Below are 24,593 nucleotides of genomic sequence, written 5' to 3' on the forward strand. Positions count from 1 at the left end.
AAAGAAAACAACTGGTATGAAAAATAAAACAAGAACAGGTAAAAGGTGTCAGAATTTGGAAGAGTACAAGTTATATTTTTAAATAGCATGGTCAGAATAAATGTCCTCTGGGAAGCAAACACTTTGAGCAAAATTTGAAGGAACTGAATTAGCTAAGCAGATATCTGGGAGAGGAGCATCCCAGTTTTCTCTGCCTGGGAGAGAGGCAGAAAACTGGGATCCCCTACCCCAGATTTGGGGGGCAAAGAAATGAAGGTGGGTGCAAAGAATAAAAAAAAAATGTAGGAACATGCCTGATGTATTTGAGAAACAGGAGACCAGTGAAAACAAAGAAGGAAGAGAGAGAAAGAAGTCAGAGAAAAATGAAGACCAGATACATGTGATACCTTATTGCTGTTCAGTTGCTCAGTCGTGTTGGACTCTGCAATCCCATGTAACAATTTGCATTTTACTCTGAGTAAAATCAGAATCCATTACAGGTTTTGAGCAGGGCAGCAATGTTGTCTGCCTTTTATGTTATGTTTTTGCCACATTGCATCAACTATTGTGATGAGAATATACGGTAGAAGGGCAAGGAGAGAAGCCGAAAGACCAGTTGGGAAGATGCTCTGGAGGCAGACGAGAGATTATAGGACTCAAGGCAGAACATTAGCTGAGAAGGGGTGGGTGAGAAGTTGTTGGATTTTGTGTATACTTTGAAGCTAGGATTTCCTAGCTAGACTGAAAATAGTGTGAAAAAGAATAAACAAACACTCCAGTGTCTGAAAGTCACAAACAGCTGGAAGAACAAAATAGCCATCAACTGAGATGGAGTGAAGGCTGCAGATAGACCAAAAAGGGAAGAGGGGAGTTTGGTTTTGGATCTGCGCTTGAGATGTTTTCTAGGCAACCGAGCAGAGCATTGGAATGAGAAGTTCAATACAATTGGAGTTTGGAAGAAACACCTGGGCTGGACATCCTGGTACTCATCGCAGCATGTAGATGGTATTTAAAGCCATTAAAACCGAGTTGAGTGTGGACAGAGAAGAAAAGAGGAACAGAGACTGAGCCCTCTCATACACCTACGCTGACACATTAATGTGGAGGGGAAGCCAGCAAAAGGAGATGGAAGAAAAGCAGTCAGTGAGGCAGAAAGGAAACTCGGGGATTGGGGTGTCCTGGAAGCCAACTGAAGACATGGTTTTCAAAAGAAGGAAGCCGGAATTGTGTCAAATGCTGCTACAACTTCTAGTAAAATGATTGCCAAGAGCTGGCTATTGGATTTAGCAAGTGAAGTCTTGGAATTGCAGCTAATTGCCCTGACTCTTGCCGTTTTCTTTGATCATTTTCATGGTCCTTGGTGCCACATTACCCAGGGAACCAGCTATGCCATCAAGATTCTAACAGCCTTTGGGAGTACATTTGCTCTTTAGTTGTACATTGCAGTACAGTGGTTGATGTTTAGTAAAACTGTATAATCTAAAGTCTTCTAAGATCTTATTACTGTAAAATGCTATAGTTCTGTAAGGTATGGACTTTGAATTTCTTAAACATTGTAAATTATGCTTTGTAAAAACTAGCCAGATGGTTCAGACTAAAAGATGGAAATTTAAATCATCTTTAGAGTGCTCCTTTGGGGACCAAGCTATGCAGTTTTATGAATTATATGTAATATGATGTAAGATCGTGTAATTTTATGCACAATGACTTTTCTTTCTTTAAGCTGGAGGATTCTGGCACCTATACCTGCATTGCTAACAATGCCGCAGGTGAAGACACACACACCATCAGCCTGACTGTTCATGTTCTTCCCACTTTTACTGAACTTCCTGGAGATGTGTCATTAAATAAGGGAGAACAGCTCCGTTTAAACTGTAAAGCAACTGGTATTCCATTGCCCAAGTTAACATGGACGTTCAATAACAATATTATCCCAGGTTGGTAATTTAATTCTTAAGAAATGAATAAGTACACTGATAGAGAACTGAAACTCATCTCCATTTTCTTTAACTGTGGGAATTGATTGAAAAGTTGCATGAATTGATTGCTTTAAATTCTGTAAAATGTGTACTTTTGCCTGGATTTTAGCCTATGCCCAGTATAGGTGTTCTTTTCATTCTTTAGAAAGGACATGTTGATCACAGGACCATATATTGAAGGATATAGGTAGGTTTTTAACCTAAAACTAATTCCCCTCCCCCTGAGAAGTCATATACACAGATGCCCAAGCGTATCCCCCTGGACTTCTTTGCTGTTCTCACTCAGTCGTGTCTGAATCTTTGTGACCCCACCTACTGCAGCCCGCCAGGCTTCTCTGTCCGTAGGATTTCCCAGGCAAGAATACTGAAGTGCCTTGCCATCTCCCCCTCCAGGGATATTCCCGAGCATTGGCAGGAGAATTCTTTACCACTGAGCTACCTGGGACCTCCTTCCTTATTGATTAAGACGACTGTGAGAGCCCTGAAGATTCACCTAATTTTACAGAGAACTCTATTTTTCATTGTATGAATTAACCTCTCTAATCTACTATCAGAGTGTAGATCAATTAAGTAAACAAGTTCCAATCTGTGTGTGCACTACATGTTCGGGTAAAGCCACGCATCATGGGGAAGATGTGTTTCTGTTAGACTTTTATCACCAGCACGAAGATACTGTTTGTAAAAAGAAATTGTTGCTTCCTAAAATTGAGTTCTGAAGTACTACACTATTAGCATTTAAGAAATGCCTTGCTAGAAAGTTAGTAATAAGCTTGAGTTTTCTGTTATAAAGCTTTATAATAACTAGAATTCATCAGCTGTGTCACCTTAACAGTAATAGTATAACATACTTCACTAAAGAAAAATAAACTCTAAAAAACCTAATCACTACTGTTTTCTGAAGATATAATACTAACTTAGTTACGTTTTTAAAGCTTAATTTTCCATTTACTATTCAGCAGTATGAAAACTTTAAAAGATAATTTGAACCGGCTATATAGCACAGGGAGCTCAACCCCCTGCTCTGTGATGACCTAGATGGGTGGGATTGGGGGCTGGGGGGGTGGGGGTGGTCCAAGAGGGAGAAGATATATGTTCACATATACCTGATTCACTCTGTTGTACAACAAAAACTTAACACAACGTTGTAAAGCAATTATATTAAAAAAAAAAAAGATACTTTGAATGGGAGAGAACCTGCAAAGTAAACATACTTAATGTAATTAGATATTGATTGGTCTAATCGGAATCTTATTTAGTATCAATTGTTTTAGGATTTGCATATTTATCTTATACTCTATTCCAAGTATTGAAACTACCTTTGGTAATTTATATCATTACCACTTATGGGCAAGTTCAAATTATTACAAATTTAATTTTGTCATTATTACCTAACTAGCGTAGGTGTTCATGACTTTCCTTCTGAGCTGCCAGGTCAGTTGAATTATAACTGAAAAGGTTTCCATGTTCTTGATGTAAATTGTTTGGGAGGAAAAGTGGTGGTGAAAGAAATGAAATGGAAAATGTCATATTTCTGAACGAAAGATTTTTGAAACCTAGAGAGAGTGCGAGCCAGCTTTCAGCAACTCTAAGAGATGAAAGGTGTAATCGAAAATAATTTTAGAAGATGTTTGTTTTCATTCTCTTTTTCACTCTTCAAACAAGTGTCTAGAGACATAGCAAATAGCTCAGAGGAAGAAATCTCTGGAAAGGGCTCTCTCCTCTAGTGTCATAATGAGATCTCTTTGGTTGAATTGCTGACCAACTCATAAATCTAACCTGCAAAATACTGAGCTGTCGTGATTATTTTCTGAGGTTACTGAGAGGCATTTCTGTTGTTTTCTACCTTGTTTCCTTCAGCCCACTTTGACAGCGTCAATGGACACAGTGAACTTGTTATTGAAAGGATATCAAAAGAGGATTCAGGCACTTATGTGTGCACTGCCGAAAACAGCGTTGGTTTTGTGAAGGCAATCGGATTTGTTTATGTGAAAGGTGGGTGAAAGTGTTCTGTTTTCAATATTTATGATGAATGGTTTGTATTTTGCATCCCTATTGTCTAGTAATATGATGTAACCAGTTTATTAGCTTAATCTTATTTCACAGATGTGCAAACTCATGAGATATAAAAAAAATTATGAACGTTCATCTGAAAAGTAGGTAAGCAGTATGTGAAGAGATCATTTGGCACAGATGGAATCATCCACTTAGATTATTGAAATGGACAAAATTCTCTCGTCGATTAGCATGAGCAGCTGATTCTGGAAGATTCATGGGGCTCAAAAGTGGCTTTTCCCCTCTTCACTAAATTATCTTTTAAATAGGTTAGAATCACAAAGGCTAATATACACTCATCTTTTGTTATTTCCCAGAACCTCCAGTCTTCAAAGGTGATTACCCTTCTAACTGGATTGAACCACTTGGTGGTAATGCAATCCTGAATTGTGAGGTGAAAGGAGATCCCGCCCCAACCATCCAGTGGAGCAGAAGGGGGATCGATATTGAAATTAGCCACAGAATCCGGCAACTTGGCAATGGCTCCTTGGCCATTTATGGCACTGTAGTAAGTCACACTGAATTGTCAGTACACACTTTAAATGTCGCAATCAACACCTCTCTATAGGTGCCATGGGAAGTTTCTCTGCTTTCCTATTTTAATCATAAAATCTGAATCAATGGGTTCTTTTAAAAAACTGAAAAGATAGTTCAAATTGATGATTTTTAGCCCTCCAAAGGAGTCCGAGCAATAAAAAAATTTGCTGCTTTGTTCTCCATCATTGACCAATTATTCAGCATCAATAGATAACTTCCTCCAATCTGTTTTAGAATGAGGAATTTGAAGAATTACAAGAACCATTTTAAATACAAGGTAGATTTCATCACTAAGTCAACAGTTTTATCAGGCTTTACAAAAGCTTCAGTAATTCAGGCAATATTAGTACTTTAAGTTATTCTAATTTGAGGGTCAAGGGAATGAGATATTTTATCTAAAAAATTCTTGACTAAAGATGAGTTATCTGTTAACCCACTGCTGAATTCATTGAAATCATAATTAGACCATACTGTCCAATGGAGCACTTTCTTTTATTCAGCTTGGTTTTATTTCAGCATTAGATGCTGTTGATCGTTCCTCCAATTTTGAGATGATTTCTACCTCTGGCTACACTAATCAGTCTCTGCTTCTTCACTGCTGCTTTCCCTGCTTTACCTCTATACAAACATAACTACTTTTGAAGTCCTTGGTACCTCTTCTAATATTAATACTGATTTTCCACCACACAATTTCAGATTCCTAACCCTATACCTTCAACCCTGAAACTCTTTCAAGTTCCATCTACAGTTTCCTACGAGAAATTTCTATCTGGATCATGCATTGATACTTTGACTGAATTATCTAAACCAACATCCATCTCTCTTCTCCTACCCTCTTCCACTTCCTGCAATTCAGTTCCCCCTAATTGATTTATTCTTTTTATTAACAAGACCAGAATTCCTCTGTTCATAAGACCTTAGCAAAATCTCTAATTAGATATTAAATCTAAATTCATGTGATACTTCTTTTCTATATCGTATGTGTATAAATTTATCACTTATGTTCTGTGATTTGCATCACTAGTAAATTAGTTTTTCACTTTCTTTCCTGTATTTCAAGCTTCTAAAGTAGAGGCTGACATTAATGTTTTTAATAACCTCTGTAACAAAGAACTAGATATTTGTTCATTTATTCTGCATATTTAATGCTTTTTAAGATATCTATAAGAATATATTGGCATTTTTCTTTACTAAGATAATTTTGGATAAATCATTATAAAAAATGGTATTTCTGCTTTGGTTTCTACCTGTTATTGTTCCCTGAGAGTTCCCTAGTTTGTTTAGGAAAAAAATTAAGCTAAGAATTTTTTTTTAATCTATTTGTATGGTTAAATATATGTAAGTTTTCCTATTTCTATTAAAATACCTTTTCATAAACACAATTGCATAAACAAGCTCATGGTGAAAAAAAACTGATTTTTCACTGCTCAGTAGGCTCCTATTTTTATAAAACACTGCTTATTTCCATAGAATGAAGATGCTGGTGATTATACATGTGTAGCTACCAACGAAGCTGGGGTGGTGGAACGCAGCATGAGTCTGACTTTGCAGAGTAAGCTGCTTAATTACTTAAACACTTGATTGAAGAAATGTCCATATAATTGTTCATTTAACTTTCTAGCAAATACAATAATGGTAGCTTTCAGAGTCTAATTTAGTTTGCTGCTGCTGATACAGCAATTGTTATCAACCAGAAGACTGATACAACTTTGCACAGGTATTTTTGTCTATTTTACCTAACATATGCAGTTCAAATTTGCAGTGGTTTGGTATCAGAGCTTTTGTTGTTGTTTGCAATATATTCAGTCAAATACCCTTTTTATAGCTCCCTACCAGTCTTGTAAGGAGCTTACAAAGATGTCATTTTATGGCACTTTAAAACTAGGTGTTAAAGACTAATGTAAATGAACTCAAGAGTTCTCTGGATCAATTGCTGTCAATCTGTTGTGAAGTATCTGTGTGTTCTTGGCAGGATGAGCACGGTTGTGATGAAGGTCCTCAGTATAAACAATCAGAAGATAGGTTTTGGTAATTTGAAAAGCATGAAAGACTCCAAGCTCAGTGGACAGTCCCCAGAACCACTTCAGGGGCTGACCTGAGAAATCAGTTTATTTTGTGAATAGGCTCAGTATTTAATGGAATGAATTTACATTTTTTATTCACAATTAAGAGATGCTGTAGACCAGCATTTACTAACAGCTGTTTACCAAACTACTATTCTCTAAAACTTGAATAGATATTTCTCTATTTCTATATATTCTCTGAAATGCTGAATAGATATTTAATAGATATTGAAGACAGTGGTCCCCCCTGCAGCCTTAGTGAGCTATAATTGACAAATAAAACTATGTATATTTAAAGCATACAGTATAGAACTTCCCTGATGGTCCAATGGTTAAGACCCTGCGCTTCTACTGTGGGGGGTGCCGGTTCAATACCAAGTCAGGAAACTAAGATCCTACATGCCATGTGGCATGGTGAAAAAACGTGAAGTGTACAGTGTGATGATTTGATATACATATATTGAATACACTGTAAAATGATTACCACAATCAAGTTAATTAACATATTCATCACCTCACACATTATTTTTTTTTGGTTTGTTTTTTGTGGGATTTTTGGTGAAAATATTTAAGATCTACTCAGCAAGTTGCAAGTATAGAATACAGTGTGACTAACTGGAGTCATCATACTGTACATTAGATTCTCAAAAGTTACTCATTTAAAAAAAAAAAAAAAGTTACTCATTTTTATGATGGAAAGTCTGTATGTTTTGACCAGTATCTGCCCACATCCCCACCCTTCAGCCCTGGCCACCCCCAGTCTGTTCTCTGTTCCTGACTGTTTAAGATTCTACATGTAAGTAACAGCACGCAACTATCTGCCTCTTGTCTGGCGTATTTCTCGTAACATAATGCCTTCCATGTTGTCACAGATGGCAGGATTCCCTCCTTTTCGCGGCTGAATAATATTCAATAGAATAATATTCTATTGTGAATGTTATTCTAATAGGATAAAATTCTAATCTGTACAATAGAATATTATATACATTATATACAATAGAATATATTATTCATAAGCTTGTTTTTGTGTCTAAGATAGTGTTTTATTAAAATACAAATGTACCAAATAATAACTTTATGGATATCATTAGGAGAAAAGTAGAGTGGCATGATTGAATAATTCTGAGAAAAATAGATTAAACAAAGTTTTCATTTATTAAATATGTATATATGAGTACCTACTATATGCCGAGCTCTGCTTAGGTGCACCAGTTTTCTTTACTGCAGATATTTCCAGAAATGTTAGCATGTACATGTGAATTTAACTCAATTAGAGGAGGATATAATATTCTAAATTTCCCCCCCAAAAATGTTATTCTCATGAAACGCCGCCCCCCGCCCCCCGCAGGGTTTCATGGCTTTCTTGGGTGAATGTACGTAGAGCATCTCACAATTAATCTCCCCAGGAAGAGTAATTCACTGGCCAAGTTTAAGAAAAACTGCATTAGATTAGCTCATCTACATATACTGACAATAAATTCATTGTAATAAATGAGGGATATAAAAAAGTAAAAAATACAATGTTTAAGATTAAAGTACCATAAGGAATGTCTTCATTTAGATAAAATGCTCATATTTAACAAATTATTGTATGACTGAAAGATGTACATAGGGAATTTTTTCTTTTCCTTTTTAAATTTTTTTACATATGGGATTTATTGTTAAATAAATTTATAGACTATGTGCCATTGGAAATGTTCAAATATGGAATCTAAATTAAGAGTCTTAGTTTTATTTAACACTTTTTTCACCATAATAATATGAATAGGCTTATTTATTCAATGTTCTTATTTAGTGTGTTGCATGACTAATTGAGCCATTTACTTTATTCAACAACAGTTTATTGAATACATAATGTAATCTGAAACTGGACGGGTGTTCTTAGAGCCAGTTTAATATAAACATCAAGTAAGAACACAATTTGAGGAGGATGCGGACATATATATGAATAATACGTTAATAACACTGAAAGATTCAAACCTCATGTGAAATAATTCCTTTTGTAAAAGACAACATGTCAGTGATGCTTTTACATAAAATACTGTCATAGTAGTATTACCATGAAACATATTTTACTTCTGTTTTTGTTTTGTGTTCTGTCCTTCCAGATACACCTGGTCTGTAATATGCTGCCACCACCCTGAATTCTCTCATATGCCTTACTTTTTGTTGAGCCAATCCTTTCTCCATTCAGTCTCACTAAAAACACTGCTGTCATCCTAGAATACTCTATCAAGAAAAAACACACTCCCCTATTCTCACCTATTCAAACGTAAACCCTTTAAAGATTTTAACCAAATGTTTAACACCTGCATGCTCCTGCTGTCCAGGCTGAATCACCTTTCAGAGCTAACTATCTCTATACCGTTTGCTTCTCTCCACGGCAGTTCCTTTCTCCTATATATGTGAAGTGAAGTGAAGTCGCTCAGTCATGTCCGACTCTTTGCGACCCCATGGACTGTAGCCTATCATGCTCCTCTGTCCATGGGATTTTCCAGGCAAGAGTGCTGGAGTGGATTGCCATTTCCCTCTCCAGGGTATCTTCCCGACCCAGGAAACGAACCCGGGTCTCCTGCATTGGAGGCAGACGCTTTACTGTCTGAGCCACCAGGAAAGCCCTCTCCTATATATAATCTTACTCATTAAAAAAAAAAAAAAAATCCAGTTCAAGCTTCTTCTCCATGCAGTCCTTCATATTCTCTTTGTTGACATTGTAGACCAGTATAAATATGCCACCAACTTTTTATATTTTATAGTTCCTTTTATCTTTCCAATAACTTCATTTGAACAGCTGTCATCCACTATAGATACTGTGGACCTCTCGCTCCTCCTTGAAACACACTTTGGTTGCTAGGATACCATTTTCTCCTGAATTTCTTCCTTCCTCAGTGATCAGCTCTGAATATCATTTACAGGCTCATTTTCTGTCCATTTATTACCTAATAATGTTGCAATAGTTTCTATCGTTGGATCTCTCCCTCTCATTTTAGACTCACTCCTAAAGCAGTCTTACCTCTCTATTCTAAGCTTGAGATATGAATATCTAGACATCTCCACTTGACTGTCCTACAGATATCTCAAGCTCAGCATTTCTAAATGGATGCAAATCATCATTCCTTATTCCTTCCTAATAAATCTCTTCTTTCTCATATATTCTACTGAATTTACCCAAAGATACAAAAAAACCCTGTAGTCATCAATTCCTCCCTTTATGCTATACTATTGAATGGCTAACTCCTATAACTCCTACTTTAATAATTCTTGAATGTCTTCCTTTACCTCTTCATTTCCAGAGACATACTTTTGTTTGATGTATTGAGTCACTATGGTTTATGCTCTCATGTTACCACACATTTATCTATTATGTACTAAATTTTATATGTATATTACAGCTCAATAATTGGTTACTTGTCTGTCTTATAAATAGACTCCAAATCCCTTGAAACTAGATACTGTATCTGTGCACAATGCCTGGCAAGAAATAAATTCTCAATATATGTATATATTGAGAATGATAATAAGTGATGAAAGAATAACTTAATAATGACTCTTTACCTCAAAAAATGATGTAAAGAAGAGAATTGAATGTTCACCAGGTAAAACACAGACAAAAACAATAACAAAAACAATAAGAACAGTAGTACTATCAATATTGTCTTGTCTTTTGTTGAAGATCTGTGCTTGCATCATCTTAGTTGAGTCAAGATCCTCTGAACTAGGCACCATTTTTAAGGACACAGTGATTCAAAAAGATAGTAAAGAGCAGAGGCAGAATGTGAATCCAGAAAAGCACAACTGCAGAGCCCATGCTCTAGGCTAGACTGCTTAGGGATTTAACATTTTTAACGTTTACTAAATAAAACATTCTGTCAATGGCAATTACAACCTACATTGTATCAAAAAAAAAATCAGTGTAATTTTTTTCTAAATAATGTTATTATATAATATGACTCACAATGTAATAAATATAATTCCACAAAAACTAAGAAACATATGCTTTTCTCCACAGGTCCTCCTATTATCACTCTTGAACCAGTAGAAACTATTATTAATGCTGGCAGCAAAGTCATCTTGAATTGTCAAGCAACTGGAGAGCCTCGTCCAACCATTACATGGTCCCGTCAAGGGCACTCTATCCTCTGGGATGAGAGAATTAATGTGTTGTCCAATAACTCATTACATATTGCTGCTGCTCAGAAAGAAGATACGTCTGAGTATGAATGCGTTGCTCGAAACTTGATGGGTTCTGTCCTTGTGAGAGTGCCTGTCATAGTCCAGGGTGAGTGTGATATTCGTTTACCCTGATATATTCTTATTAAACAGTACCTGGGGCAATCTAAACAATAAAAATCATTAAGCATCTTAGACCACAGCTCTTGTACCCTTAAGATACTTCTAGATTATAGGGATAGGACAAAAATCACATTACAAACTGATGAGATTAAAAACAGTACAGATGAGAGCTGCAGAATACCAAGTTAATAATTCAAAATCCCAAATGGAATTTTGTTTTTAAAACTTGGTTAAAATTATTCTCAAAAATCAGTGGATAGTTTTGCTTCAAAGAATGATTTATTTCCAAAAGGTAAACAGCATATAAATGTCTTCATCGCTCACTCTTTCAACAGCCATGCCCAAATGAGTCAGGACTGGAACCAGGAAGAAACTCTAGTTAACCGCTCAGTTCTTCTTGGATGCTTCGGTTTTAATTTTACACGGAAGAAGAGCTTCCATAAACAATGTCTCAGCCTTTCTAGGTTCAGCGCTAGACCCAGTGCATATCTTCCATGAGATCTGACTTACAGTGTTGGTGTTTACAATAACGGAGACCAAGTACGGTGTTTTATTTGCAGTGCCCGGTGGCTTTTCCCAGTGGTCGGCCTGGAGACCCTGCAGTGCCACCTGTGGAAAGGGGATCCAGAAGAGGAGTCGTCTGTGCAACAACCCCTCTCCAGCCAACGGGGGGAAGCCTTGCCAGGGATCAGATTCAGAAATGCAAAACTGTCACCAGAAGCCATGTCCAGGTACACCTCTTTATTCAACAGACAGGCACGTGGTTCAGTAGGTACCCTCTTCTGTCCCCCAAGTCTGGCTTGTCTCAGTATAAGTTCTTTCTACTGAAATGTCTCTGATCGTGTTAACGTGTCGCCTTTGGATAGTGGACGGGAACTGGTCAGAATGGAGTCCCTGGGAAGAATGCACGAGGAGCTGTGGACGCGGCAACCGAACCAGGACCAGAACTTGCAATAATCCATCAGCTCAACACGGTGGGCGGCCGTGTGAAGGGACTGCCGTGGAAATCATCATGTGCAACATTCGGCCTTGCCCAGGTGAGAACCTAGAGATGGGCAAAGCTTGCATCTTTTTGACCCATACAAAGGAGTTATAATTATCTTTTCTTCTTTATTGGAAAGAGATGTTATGGCTTCAACCTTTGAACACATTCTCTGTGTTTCACTTCTGTCTCATGGAGGTGTGGCATTAAATCAGTGTTAATTCAAGTACCTGATTTAACTGAACATGAGAAAGAGTTCCAAACTGTGGTATATTTTTTAATCATTTAAATGCAATCAAATTAATAGAATTTTAGAGATGTTGAAGACCTTAGATAACAGCTCATCCAGTCATTCATTTTCAGATGAGAAAAATGAAGCCTAGAGAGGTTAAAGACCTGCCCAGAAATACACAGCTGGCAAGGAGAAAATAGCATTAGCTACATTCACTCAATAAATGTCATGTGCTAGGAACCATGCTTAGGACCTTATCTACATGTCATTTTTGACTTTGTGAAACAACATAGGTATTTTAGGTGTTTAGGTTCTAGGTGTCTTCACTATAAGAATCTCTGCTGCCAAGCAAGCAGTACTGCCACACAACTAAATAGACCATAAGACAATTTTGCTGTAAAAGATAAATTAATGAAAATAAAGGTACATCTAAAAGGATATAATTAAGATGAAAAATTAAAACCAAAGTTTTTAAACAATTTGTTGTGAAAAATTAAAAATGAAAATACTTTAGAAAATACTTGAATATATTCCAAATGTGTGTAAATTCATGTTATAGTTGTATTGCTTCCCAATGGTTCAAGTGGTAAAGAATCTACATGCAATGCAGGAGATGCATGAAACTTGAGTTTGATCCCTGGATCAGGACGCTCCCCTGGAGAAGGAAATGGCAACCCACTCCAGTGTTCTTGCCAGGGAAATCCCATGGACAGAAGAGCCTAGTGGGCTACTGTTCATAGGGTTGCAGAGTCAGACATGACTGAGCTTGCATGCACATAGTCATATTGGGGTATATCTTGGAAAACAAAGTTACTTCCTTTCTCAAAGTTTATCATCAATGATTCAGGATCTTAGTGTGTTAGCCACTTAGTCATGTCCGACTCTTTGTGACCCCATGGACTGTAGCCCACCAGGCTCCTCTGTCCATGGGATTTCCCAGGCAAGAATACTGGAGTAGGTTTCCATTTCCTTCTCCAGAGGATCTTCCCAACCCAAGGATTGAAGCCGGGTCTCCCACATTGCAGGCAGATTCTTTACGGTTTGAGCCACTAGGGAAACCCTCAGAATCTCATGTTGGATATAAATTCTTACAGATGTAAAAAAAAATCTGCTGTTAAGTCTTTTCAGCTGTCCCCTGAGAGTAAAATGAACAGAGGAGGGATACTGCTATTTCTTATCAATATATGTAACATGTATAGCTGATCATACATATCTGGACCACAGTTAAATGTTCCATCCCATTCTCAGTCCTTATATTTCACCAAATTCTCTAAGTCAGATTCTGTCTCAAATACTACAATTCTGGCTACATTATGTTACCATTTTCTAGAAACATATTCATTGGGAAACACATAACCTTTTCCTTTTGCAGGGATATAAGAAGAGCTTGATGTGTTTGCCTGCAACTTCTAATATTGTGTGATAAATTTGATAAAGACAGCATTAGAAAGCAATCTGTATTACCTAAATTAGCTAAAAATGATACTGGAATAATTAATGCTCCTAAAGACTGTTATGAATTATAGTTAGTCACTCAGTCATGCCTGACTCTTTGCAACCCTATGAACTGTAGCCTGTCAGGCTGCTCTGTCCATGGAATTGTCCAGGCAAGAATACTGGAGTGTGTACCTATTCCCTTCTCCAGGGGATCTTCCTGACCCAGGGATTGAATACAGGGTTTTCTGTATTGCAGGCAGATTCTTTACTGTGTGAGGCACCAGGGAAGCCCCTATTCTATGAATTACTCATCACCCTTTTATATTCACCATAGCTTGGTAAACCTTTGCTTTTGACAGGTGGGAGGGATGATTGTGCTCACCGAAGGATTTACAAACTCATATGTCATCACTTTAGTATGGTATGCAATCCGACTTTATACTTTTTTTTTTTTTAAGTTCTACCAGTTTATTGCTACCAACCCATCACCCTCCACCCTCATGCACACATGCTCAGTCATGTAACCCCATGGACTACAGCCTGCCAGGCTCCTCTGTCCATGGACTTTTCCAGGCAAGAATACTGGAGTGGGTTGCCATTTCCTTCTCCATGACTTTATACTCTTATTTCACACTTCCAGTAAGTTTTCTTATCTCTGTATTTTCTCTCAAGTCAGTATACATAGTCATCGACTTTTCTAAGACCATCACATCTGCTCATCACTCTATAGATCTTAATGAGACCTAAGATGTATATAATATAAAAATGGGAACACTGAGTCAGTGGAGAAATGAAACCACTGCCAACTAGTTGAAACATGTCAACCAGTTATTTTATCTTTCACAGCAAAATTGCCCCATAGCCAGTTAGTTGGAGGAAAACCTCTTTGGGGCAAAGATTCTCAGAGTGACTATACTAGGTGTGGTATATTAGGGCTTTTTCAGATTAAGGTAACAGAAATTAAATGTAAATAAACAGACCATCTATTTAGACCATCTAAATAGACCAAGCTTAAATACTAAGCTTCCATAGAAAATTCTGTTTTCAGGTATGATTGAATCCAAGAATTTGGCTAATGTTTGTACCAGAGTGTTTTCCATCTCTCTTCTCTGCTTTCCTTTCTTTGGCTTTATTCTTCATTAGACTCTATCCGTGTGGGAAAAAATGACTGGTGGTACCTGGCCTACAAGGACCTTAGAATCTAAGGCCTCAGAGCAAAAGAGTTCCTCTCTCTCAGAATTTGTATCAGCCTCTGGGAAGGAACCCTGCTTGATTTTGTGGGTCCCAGGCTCACCTCTGAACTCAGGGAGTCCAGGAGAAGGATACTGCTCTGAAAGCCAGCTTGGGCTACTTCCCCACAGTGGATCAAGAGAGGCAGGGCTCCTTGTTTGACAGCCTGAAAGAAATCCTATGGAATGGAAGAGTGGCTGTTGATTCATTAATTCATTCCTTAAATCACTCATTAATCCAACAGATATTTATTGAGCACTCAGTCTGTATTCAAGGCACTGTTCTAACTGCTAGAATTAGAATGGTATCTAACTGCTAGAATTAGAATATCATTCACATACTGATAAGCGTATAGAACAAATCCAAGAGTTGAAGTGGTAGAACATACCTGGAAGAGATACTTTACTGAGATGGTCTATAAAAGGGATGTTGACAAAAATGAGATAGTTACCCTCTGCTTTGGGTATTGCATTCTATTGCACAAATTCAGGAAACTATATGATAAAATATTTGATATGAGAAAATATATGATAATTTACTGAGGTTATATAACTACTAAAAAGTGAATTAAGGATTTGTACCCAAGTTGATCTGATTCCTAAAGCTATTCACTTAGATCTTGGGTATCTTAATTTGCAGCTCAGGATTTCTATTGTTATAAAAATTAAATATTCTTATGAAATCTTAAAATAAAAAAGCCAAAATTATTTTAATCTTGAAAAATTAGAAAGCTAATTATAACATATCAAACCAGAAATACCTGATTAATCTTTGTACAGTTTATCAGCTATGATATCATTTAGCTTTTCATTATATAGATATTTGTACATGTCCTAAAACAAAACTCAAGGTGTCTCTTTTTTGTTTTTATTGAGTAACTATTGGCTTACTGCAGTCTTGCTCGCTGTTCTGTTGGCTTACTGATTTTTGGACTTTCTTTGGTTATCTCTCAGCCCCTACACCGACTGAACTTAGCTGCTGTTATGCATATTGTCAGTGGTGTTCTGGGTCCAGCCTCTGAGAGCGTGTGTCTCTTCCCACTGGGAGTTTCATGACATCACATTAATAGGGAGATACTGACCATGGTGGGAGTGTTTTGTATCATAAAAACTATAGATGCTATAAATCAGAGTTTCCTTCCTACTCCCAGAGAGCTGGCTGTTAAACATTTATCAGGCTCACCTCTGAACTCAGGGAGTCCAGGAGAAGGATACTGCTCTGAAAGCCAGCTTGGGCTACTTCCCCACAGTGGATCAAGAGACTGCCCATTTTGCATATACCACTGCAAAATGGGCAGATAGCCTAAGATGGTCTTTTTCATCCAGGGGGTATGTCAGCATCTTAGGGACAGAAGAGGTTTTCTTTTAATACATTGTTGGATTCAACTTGATAAGATTTTTGAGACTTTTTACATCTATGTTCATGAGAGATATTGGCCTGTACTTACCTTTTTTTGTAATGTCTTTGTCTGGTTTTACCATTAGGGTGATGCTGGCCTCATAGAAAGAGTTAGGAAGTAGTCTCTCTGCTCTGTCCTCTGAAAGAAAATGTAGAGAATTGGTATCTGGTACATTTTTTCCCACATATGTTTGGTAAAATTCAACAGTAAACCCATCTGGTACTGTGTTTTCTGTTATGGATGTTTAGTGATTACATTTCTTTAATAGATATAGAACTATTCAAACTTTTTTCTTGTGTGATTTTTGGCAAATTGTGTCTTTCAAGGAGTTGGTCCATTCCATCTAGGTTGTCAAACTGGCAGACATAGAGTTGTTCAAACTCTATTAATATTCCTTTTAATATTTTTAATACCCATAGGATCTATAGAGATGCCTCCTCTTTTATTTCTGATATTAATAATTTGTATTCTTTTTCTCTTGAATAGCCTGGCTAGAATCTTACTGATTTTACTGATCTTTTCAAAGAATCAGCTTTGGGTTTCACTGATTATTATCTATTGATTTCCTATGTTCAGTTTCACTAATCTCTGCTCTAATTCTATTTCTTTTTTTTTTTTCTTTTCTTCTTTCTTTAGATTTCATTTTCTCTTTTTTAGTTTCCTAAGGTGGAAATGTAGATGATTTATTTTAGATCTTTTCTAATACATGCATTCAATACTATGAATTTCCCTCTAAGCACTACTTTTGCTGTATCCCACAAATTTTGATAAGTTGCATTTTCATTTGCATTTAATTCAAAATATTTTTAATATCTCAAGATTTCTTCTTTGCAATTGTATTATTTAGTAGTGTGTTATTTAATCTCCACATATTTGGGGATTTTGCATCTATCTATTATTGATTTCTAGCTTGATTCCACTGTGGTCTGAGAGCAGACATCATATAATTTCTATTTTTTAAAATTTGTTAAAGTATATTTTATGGCTCAGAATGTGGTCCACCTTGATGAATGTGCCATGTGAGCCTGAGAACAATGTAAATTCTGCTGTTCTCAGATGAACTAGTCTATAGACGTCAACTGTATCTAGTTGATTGCTGTTCTTGAGTTCAATCATTTTCTTATTATTTTTCTGCCTGCTGGATCTGTCATTTCTGATTTTTCCCAGTCATACATGCTTCATAAACTTTTTCCCATTCCACACATGCATTTATGTGTCATGTTTCCTTAGTCCCTTTCACTTGGAACAATTTCTTAGCTACTTTTTACGGCCTTGCTATTTTTTAAGTCTGTATGCTAGTCATTTTGTAAGAATTTTCTGTTTAGGTGTGTCTGATATTTTTTCATGATTAGATTCAGATTTTGCATTCTGGCAGACATATCATAGAAAAGATTTTGTGTCCTCAGTACATCATATCACGTGACATCTTAAACTGGTGATGTTAACTTTGTTCACTTTAACGTGGTGTTTTCCAGTGTGTAGTTACTATATTTACCTTTGTAATTAATAAGCATTTTGTAGGGAAACTTCTAAGACTTCATAAACATCTTGTTTCTTATCAGTCTTTTACCAGTTTTAGCATCTATTTATGATTTATTTTTGCTTTACATCAGTTATTGCTATGATCTTACAAGACATTTTATTTCTAACTCAATCATATCTCCTACATCTATTATTGGCTTTCCATTGTAGGAAAAAACTTTTCTCTCCCTTTTTTTTTTTTGAGTTATATCAGTAAGAACTCAAATACCCTTTCCTTCAGTGATTTATAATGCACAACTGTCATCATTTATTGTGATGCACAAATTGTCCTAGACTTGGTTGGTGGAGATCCCTTGAGGCTATCTTCAGTGTCCTCTTGACCTGTCCCCATGATTCTATGAACACTTCTACTTTCTGGTACAAATTGCTATTTTAGGCCTATTTTGTCTTCCCTCTAAAAAAGGCTGATATCTTCTGGGGTAGACTATCCTGCTGCCATTTGACAGTCATTAAAGATATATTGTTGGATTTCTGAAAGACTGAGCTTTTTTGGAAGTGTCATTTGGAAAGCATTGAGAACTTTGAGTAAAGAATAGCAGTACTAACATAGGGCTCACACTTAGGTGATATTCAAACACTTTTCATCTATCAACTCATTATTTTTTACACCCATCCTAGTAAGGTAGATTCTTTTCTTATCCACATAGAGCACATGAGGAAACTAGACACCCAGAAGCTAAGTAACTTGTCTAGGATCTCACAGCTAGTAAGGCCAGAGTGGTTATTCAGGCACAGGGTATCTGCTCTAGAGTCTCTGCTCTCCTGCCTTTCCAGAATCAGAACTGCAATGCAGTGTAATAACAAATTCATCTGTTTTACTTTTCATAATGTTCTAATTCCTCCATAGCTGTTGTCTTTTGTATTCTTTAGATAACATGAAATGTTACACCTTCTCTGGTTTATATTATCATTCTTGCTATCCTTCCATTCACATAAAAGAAACATTTCAATTCTGCCATGTTTCATGCCATGAAATTCAATTTTGGTTTAGGTTTTCTGTATTGACTTAAAAAATTAAAAGGATCTTCAGCTGAAAACCTCTATCCATATGTCATAGAAACTGTAGCCCACCAGGCTCCTCTACCCATGGAATTCTCCAGGCAAGAACACTGGAGTGGGTAGCCATTCCCTTCTCCAGGGGATCCCACATAAGGATCAAACCCAGGTCTCTTGCATTGCAGGCAGATTCTTTACCATCTGAGTCACCAGGGAAGCTCCATAATAAAATCTACAGAGATAAGAAATTAATAAATGTCACCCAGTTGTAATCCTCCAAAAAAATGCATGTATCATAAGGCTTTTTATAATACATAGAACATATTAAAACATAGAATATATTAAAACAGTTGGAATAGAATTTTGAAATGCCATATCCATATTAATAACTATGAACATCAGTGATCTTAATTAATAAAGTAGTAGTCTTGAGTAGTACTTGCCATTTAATGAAAGGCTTTCTTTCCCTTTTATGTTTAGTCAAATAATTTTTAGTGAAGATTCTTGTCAGCTGAAATAAATTTGTAACTGTGTTTCTTGTGTCTACAAAATACAAGAATATGTAGTCAATTCAATTAGACAACAGTTAATTAGAAGAAAATTCAAGATGTGTTTTAAAATATTTTCTAAACAAAGAAAACAAATGATAATTCCATTCCTTGTTTTTCAACTTACAGGTTGTGTTAAGAGACTATTTAGACAGGAACTTAAAGCCCTATGGTTCCTATCTTGGTTAAACCTGGTGACCACAGCAACAACTTTTTGAGCCCCACATCTAGAAAATACCTTTTGACAAAAATATGACCTGATACTGACTTATACATAAGAGAAACCATAATGTTTCTTCTCAGCCCCTACACCTGGAAGGAAACAGGTTGTTCCAGTCTTGTGGTCAGATGGTGTAATATGTTAGTTACTAAAAGGAAGGCCTTACTCTTATTTCTTGGAAACTACTGGTCAGTTTTTTCTGTTGTTTAGGAAGCAGGTGAGTGTGTTATTTAGAACTTTTAATTCATGAACATTATGTAATGGGGAAAATTTTCAAAGAGTTACAACTGTGCAAATCATCATGCTGTTGAAAGGTCCAAGTACATTTTTAAATGTGAAGCTGAATCAGGTTTGAAGATGTGGCCTTGCAGTGTGGGGTCCAAGTTATTATGGAGACAACTGGTTCTCCATAACTGCATCGAGATTTGTTATACAGCTTAGCTTCTGGTTCCTTCCACTTTCCCCAGAAAATACTTAGGGCTTATAAGCTCAGACTTTATTTACATATAGTAGTTTGATTACATTTAATTTTAATAAAAGAGCCCCTTTGGATAATTTTAAGCATTTATTTTGGCATCAGGTAGCCTTCTCAATTTCCCTATAGACACTAATTCTCATGAAAATCTAACCAGAGGGGGAAGGGAAGAAGATCGTTTGTTATGTTTGCTTTGGTTCAATTTCAGTTATTTTAGATTCTGGGCTAATTTAACTCATTACGAGTTATTTATTTGTATAATTTTTTTATAACAAACGTGGTTCTGTGACTTGAAACTCTGTCTTGGGCTGTTTGTAGTTCATGGAGCATGGAGTACCTGGCAGCCTTGGGGGACATGCAGCGTAAGTTGTGGGAAAGGTACCCAAACAAGAGCAAGACTGTGCAATAACCCACCACCATCATTCGCTGGGTCCTACTGTGATGGAGCAGAAACACAGATTCAAGTTTGCAATGAAAGACACTGTCCAAGTAAGATAAATACAGTGTTTGTACCCTCAATAATTTAACCTCTACGTCTTATCTAGGGAGTGTGTCATCAAGAATCAATGTCAAATGTACACACTGCTATATTTAAAGTGGATAACCAACACGGTCCTACTGCATAGCACAGGGAACTCTGCTCAGTGGTGTGGCAGCCTGGATGAGAATGGATGCATGCATATGTATGGCTGAGTCCCTTTGCTGTCCACCTGAAACTGTCACAACATTGTTGATCGGCTGGCTATACTCCAACACAAAATAAAAACTTAAAAATAAAGAATCAGTATCAATAAGATCATCACTCAACCTATCAATGTGCAGGGTTTAACTTGATCATCTCTAAGTAGTAACAGAGCACATATGTTTTTCTTTAACCCAGTTGATGGCAAGTGGGCCACCTGGACCAGTTGGAGTGCCTGCTCTGTATCCTGTGGAGGTGGCGCCAGGCAGAGAACAAGGGACTGCTCTGATCCTGCTCCCCAGTATGGAGGCAACAAATGTGAAGGGAGTGATGTCCAGAGCGATTTTTGTAATAGTGACTCTTGTCCAAGTGAGTGTTGGAAATAGTGAGTCAACATTATACTTTCTTAAAGTTTCATTATGGCCGTTAAGTCCTTAAAATTACAACAGTCTGTTACTTGATTTGTCTACCACTGGTTTAGAATATCAAAATGTTGTGTGGTTGCTGTTGTGTCTATATAACACCACAGACCCCACTGATTTATATGGGCAGAGGTTACATCCTATTTCATGTCCTTTATAGGACCAGCTTCAGAGTGCAAGGACTAGGGCATCCTTCCACACTAACTGGTGATGCTTCCTTAACAGAAGCAAGCAGGTGCCTCTCTGCCTTAATTTAGTCACCCAAGCTAGAAGTGAGGACCCTAGCAGCATTTTAGTTCACTGTGTCCTGAATGTCACAGCTTGACTCCTCAGAGACCTCTTCTCATTCCTATCCTCCAGCTCCTGGAAAACTCTTTTTGTTGTGGTTCAGTCGCTAAGCTGTGTCCGACTCTTTGCGACCTCTTGGACTGCAGCATGCCAGGCTCCTCGGTCCTCTGCTGTCTCCTGGAGTTTGCTCAGATTCATGTCCATTGAGTCAATGATGCTACCTAACCATCTTACTCTCTGCCTCCCCTTTCTCCTTTTGCCTTCACTCTTTTGCAGCATCAGGGTCTTTTCCAGGGAGTCAGCTCTTCGACCAAAGTATTGGAGCTTCAGCAGCAGTCCTTCTAGTGAATATTCAGGATTTCCTTTAGGATTGACTGGTTTGATCATGCAGTCCAAGGGACTCTCCTAAGTCTTCTCCAGCACCACAATTCAAAAGCATCAGTGCTTTGGCACTCAGCCTTGGTTATGCAGGTTAAATGGAATTGTACAGTCACTGCAATGTATACTCAGTTTCCAGTCAAACCACCTGTCTTTGGAAGATGCCTATTTATAGATCTGGGTGTTTCTTTTCACTTCCTGGATAGAGTCTTTCTGTACTCTTTGGATGAATGTCATTGTTTACCACTTCTCCAATGGTTCTGTGTTGTAGCTCATGGTAACTGGAGTCCTTGGAGTGGCTGGGGAATATGCAGCCGGACATGTAATGGGGGGCAGATGCGGCGGTACCGCACATGTGATAACCCTCGTCCCTCCAATGGAGGAAGAGCTTGTGGGGGCCCAGACTCCCAGATCCAGAGATGCAACACGGACATGTGTCCTGGTGAGCTTCCCAACCCCTGGCAGTAGAACGAGTAAAGCCTTTCATTCAGTGCTCCTTGTAGCAGCCCCATCATTTCAGGTCTTGAAATGAAATTCATTTAGGCAGAGGCACCCTGGGGGTAGACTTTATAACGCATTTGTTAATATTGACCGTCTCGTTCTTGTTCACAGTGGATGGAAGTTGGGGAAACTGGCATAGTTGGAGCTGGTGCTCCACCTCTTGTGGAGGAGGTGAAAAGACACGAGAACGGCTGTGCAACAATCCAATACCATCTAAAAGTGGTCGCCCCTGCCCAGGCGATGCTACTCAGGTATCCAGATGTAATATACAAGTATGTCCAGGTAAGCAACTACATTCGACTTTGGCAGGACCACATTTACAGACTTTCTGTGAATTAAAAAATAAAAATAAGTGGTGTCACTCTGAGCCCTCAGATTACAAAATAGTGCCAACTCTGGGTGAAAGGGGCTTCCCAGGTGGCTCAGTGGTAAAGAATTCACCTGTCAAGCAGGAACATAGGTTTGATCCGTGGGTTGGGAAGATTCCCTGGAGAAGGAAATGGCAGCCCACTCCAGTATTCTTGCCTGGGAAATCCCATGGAGAGAGGAGCCTCATGGGCTACAGTCCATGGGGTTGCAAAGAGCTGGACACAACATAGAAACTAAACAATGACAACAACTGGATGGAAGAATTAGGAAAACGGCACTTTTTCCCCCTCATTGATGCAGCTCTGTGCCAAAGCTCATGCTGGATATTAGTCTCTACCTGCTTCCTTCTAGGCTCCTTTTATAAAAGGATATGGTCTTCTCCCAGCTGTAAATAGTAGTCCTGGGCTTGAGGACTAAAAAGGGCAAGGAAGAGTGGGCAAACCAGTCTGAGATTCCAGGCAGAAAAATGAGGGTGGGGCAGAAACTGAATAGCTAATACAAATACACAATTGGAGGCTGTTCTTTCACAGACTGAAATATAGAGAACATGAGTATAGACAGTAAAATAGGGAAAACTCAGTTTAAGGGAAAAGATTAGGGGGGGTTTCAACTACTATCATTCAAGTCATGCAATATGGCTAGATAATTGAGATACAACAATTCAGAAGGAACAGAGTTGGCATTCTAGAACTCATGGACCTCAGAGTTGACTGGAGTCCCAAGAAACTGTGGAAAATATTAAGGGTATTCATCTCAAAGAACCGGACCAAAAAGAACATTTTCACACTGTTGAAATATGGGCATACCATTGGACATTCCAAAGCTTTAAGGTTGCTTTGGGAATTAAATATCGCTGAAAATCAACAAGGCCCATTTGACAGAGGGACAGAAAGGAGTTACAAGAACAGATGTATAGGATGTAAGCAGGCTGAAAGAGCAAGCATCCCTCACTTAGTTGCTTAATGCGTTTCCTCAGCATGGCGCTGATCACCAACGATGTTGAGACTCTTAACATGTAGGGACAGTGACAGGTCTCATTTCAGTTGAGACATTTTGTAGCTCAGTCTCTCATGATACCAGGGACCCAGTGACAGAAGAAGTCCAAATAGGCAAATAATTTGGATTACAGGATCTGATAGAGAGTTTGAAGGATCCCAACTGGGTAGACAGAACAAGGAGACATCTATTGAACATTGGGATTCAAGTCTCTAATGAAACTAGAGAATCAAGGTCAAAATGGGAGGCCACTCGTTAGTGCTGACCTTGAGAACTAAGGAAATTAGTCCTAAGCACAGCGAGATGATAGTAGGATCACTAAGGAGCCAGCCAGGTCCTATACTATGTACTTTCTTGCGTCATCTTGCTGCATGGTTCCCATAACTCTCTACTCTTAGCTTCTCAGATGTGACAAGCCACCATCTCTCCTAAAAGGGCGATGTGTGCTGTGTCTTCTACCCAGAAAGCCTTTCTCTGCCTTCCTTGACTTGTATATATGCTCAGTCCTCATCTTAGCTAAGACCTAAGCAACTCATCTTCCCATCCCTAGTCTATTTTTACCTCTTTCTCAGACTTCCCTGAGTAAGATATCTTACACATTAGTGCATTTCACATCTATTTGTAGAATTCTAATTATTATCTCCCCTGTTTAGATATAAGTGCTATGAAAGCAAGCTTCATGTCTTTTTTTATCTTTCTTACCATTGTATCTTCAATACTTGACTAACAGATGAACATGAAGGGTGAATCAATGTGAAAAAACTGTTTCTCTCACTATTAAAATAATGCAAAATAAAATGATGAAACACTTACTGACTTTTCTCAGATTGAATACAACTGTATTTCTCCCCAGTATATAATTTGTTGTTTAGTTGCTAAGTCATGCCCGACTCTTTCGCAACCCTATGGACTGTAGCCTGCCAGGCGCCTCCGTCTGTGGGATTCTCCAGGCAAGAATACTGGAGTGGGTTGCCATGTCCTTCTTCAGGGGAT

At 37.8% G+C, this 24,593-nt stretch overlaps 1 protein-coding gene across 4 annotated transcripts in view; it reads left to right on the forward strand.

Moving 5' to 3' along the window:
• HMCN1 (hemicentin 1) overlaps nt 1–24,593 on the forward strand; it is a 537,282-nt gene that overhangs the window by 466,731 nt on the left and 45,958 nt on the right. For 3 of the 4 annotated variants that reach the window (XM_027565583.1, XM_027565584.1, XM_027565585.1), the window contains 11 exons: nt 1,703–1,916; nt 3,816–3,950; nt 4,328–4,518; nt 6,018–6,099; nt 10,620–10,889; nt 11,464–11,634; nt 11,770–11,940; nt 20,283–20,453; nt 20,845–21,015; nt 22,006–22,176; nt 22,347–22,517. In XM_027565583.1, coding sequence (XP_027421384.1) covers nt 1,703–1,916; nt 3,816–3,950; nt 4,328–4,518; nt 6,018–6,099; nt 10,620–10,889; nt 11,464–11,634; nt 11,770–11,940; nt 20,283–20,453; nt 20,845–21,015; nt 22,006–22,176; nt 22,347–22,517 — 1,918 coding nt within the window. Of the gene's footprint in view, nt 1–1,702; nt 1,917–3,815; nt 3,951–4,327; nt 4,519–6,017; nt 6,100–10,619; nt 10,890–11,463; nt 11,635–11,769; nt 11,941–20,282; nt 20,454–20,844; nt 21,032–22,005; nt 22,177–22,346; nt 22,518–24,593 lie in introns of those variants that run through there. The other variant, XM_027565586.1, reaches the window with a different exon arrangement.

This window comes from Bos indicus x Bos taurus, chromosome 16 (genome assembly GCF_003369695.1).
Source record: "Bos indicus x Bos taurus breed Angus x Brahman F1 hybrid chromosome 16, Bos_hybrid_MaternalHap_v2.0, whole genome shotgun sequence".
Lineage (NCBI taxonomy): Eukaryota > Metazoa > Chordata > Mammalia > Artiodactyla > Bovidae > Bos > Bos indicus x Bos taurus.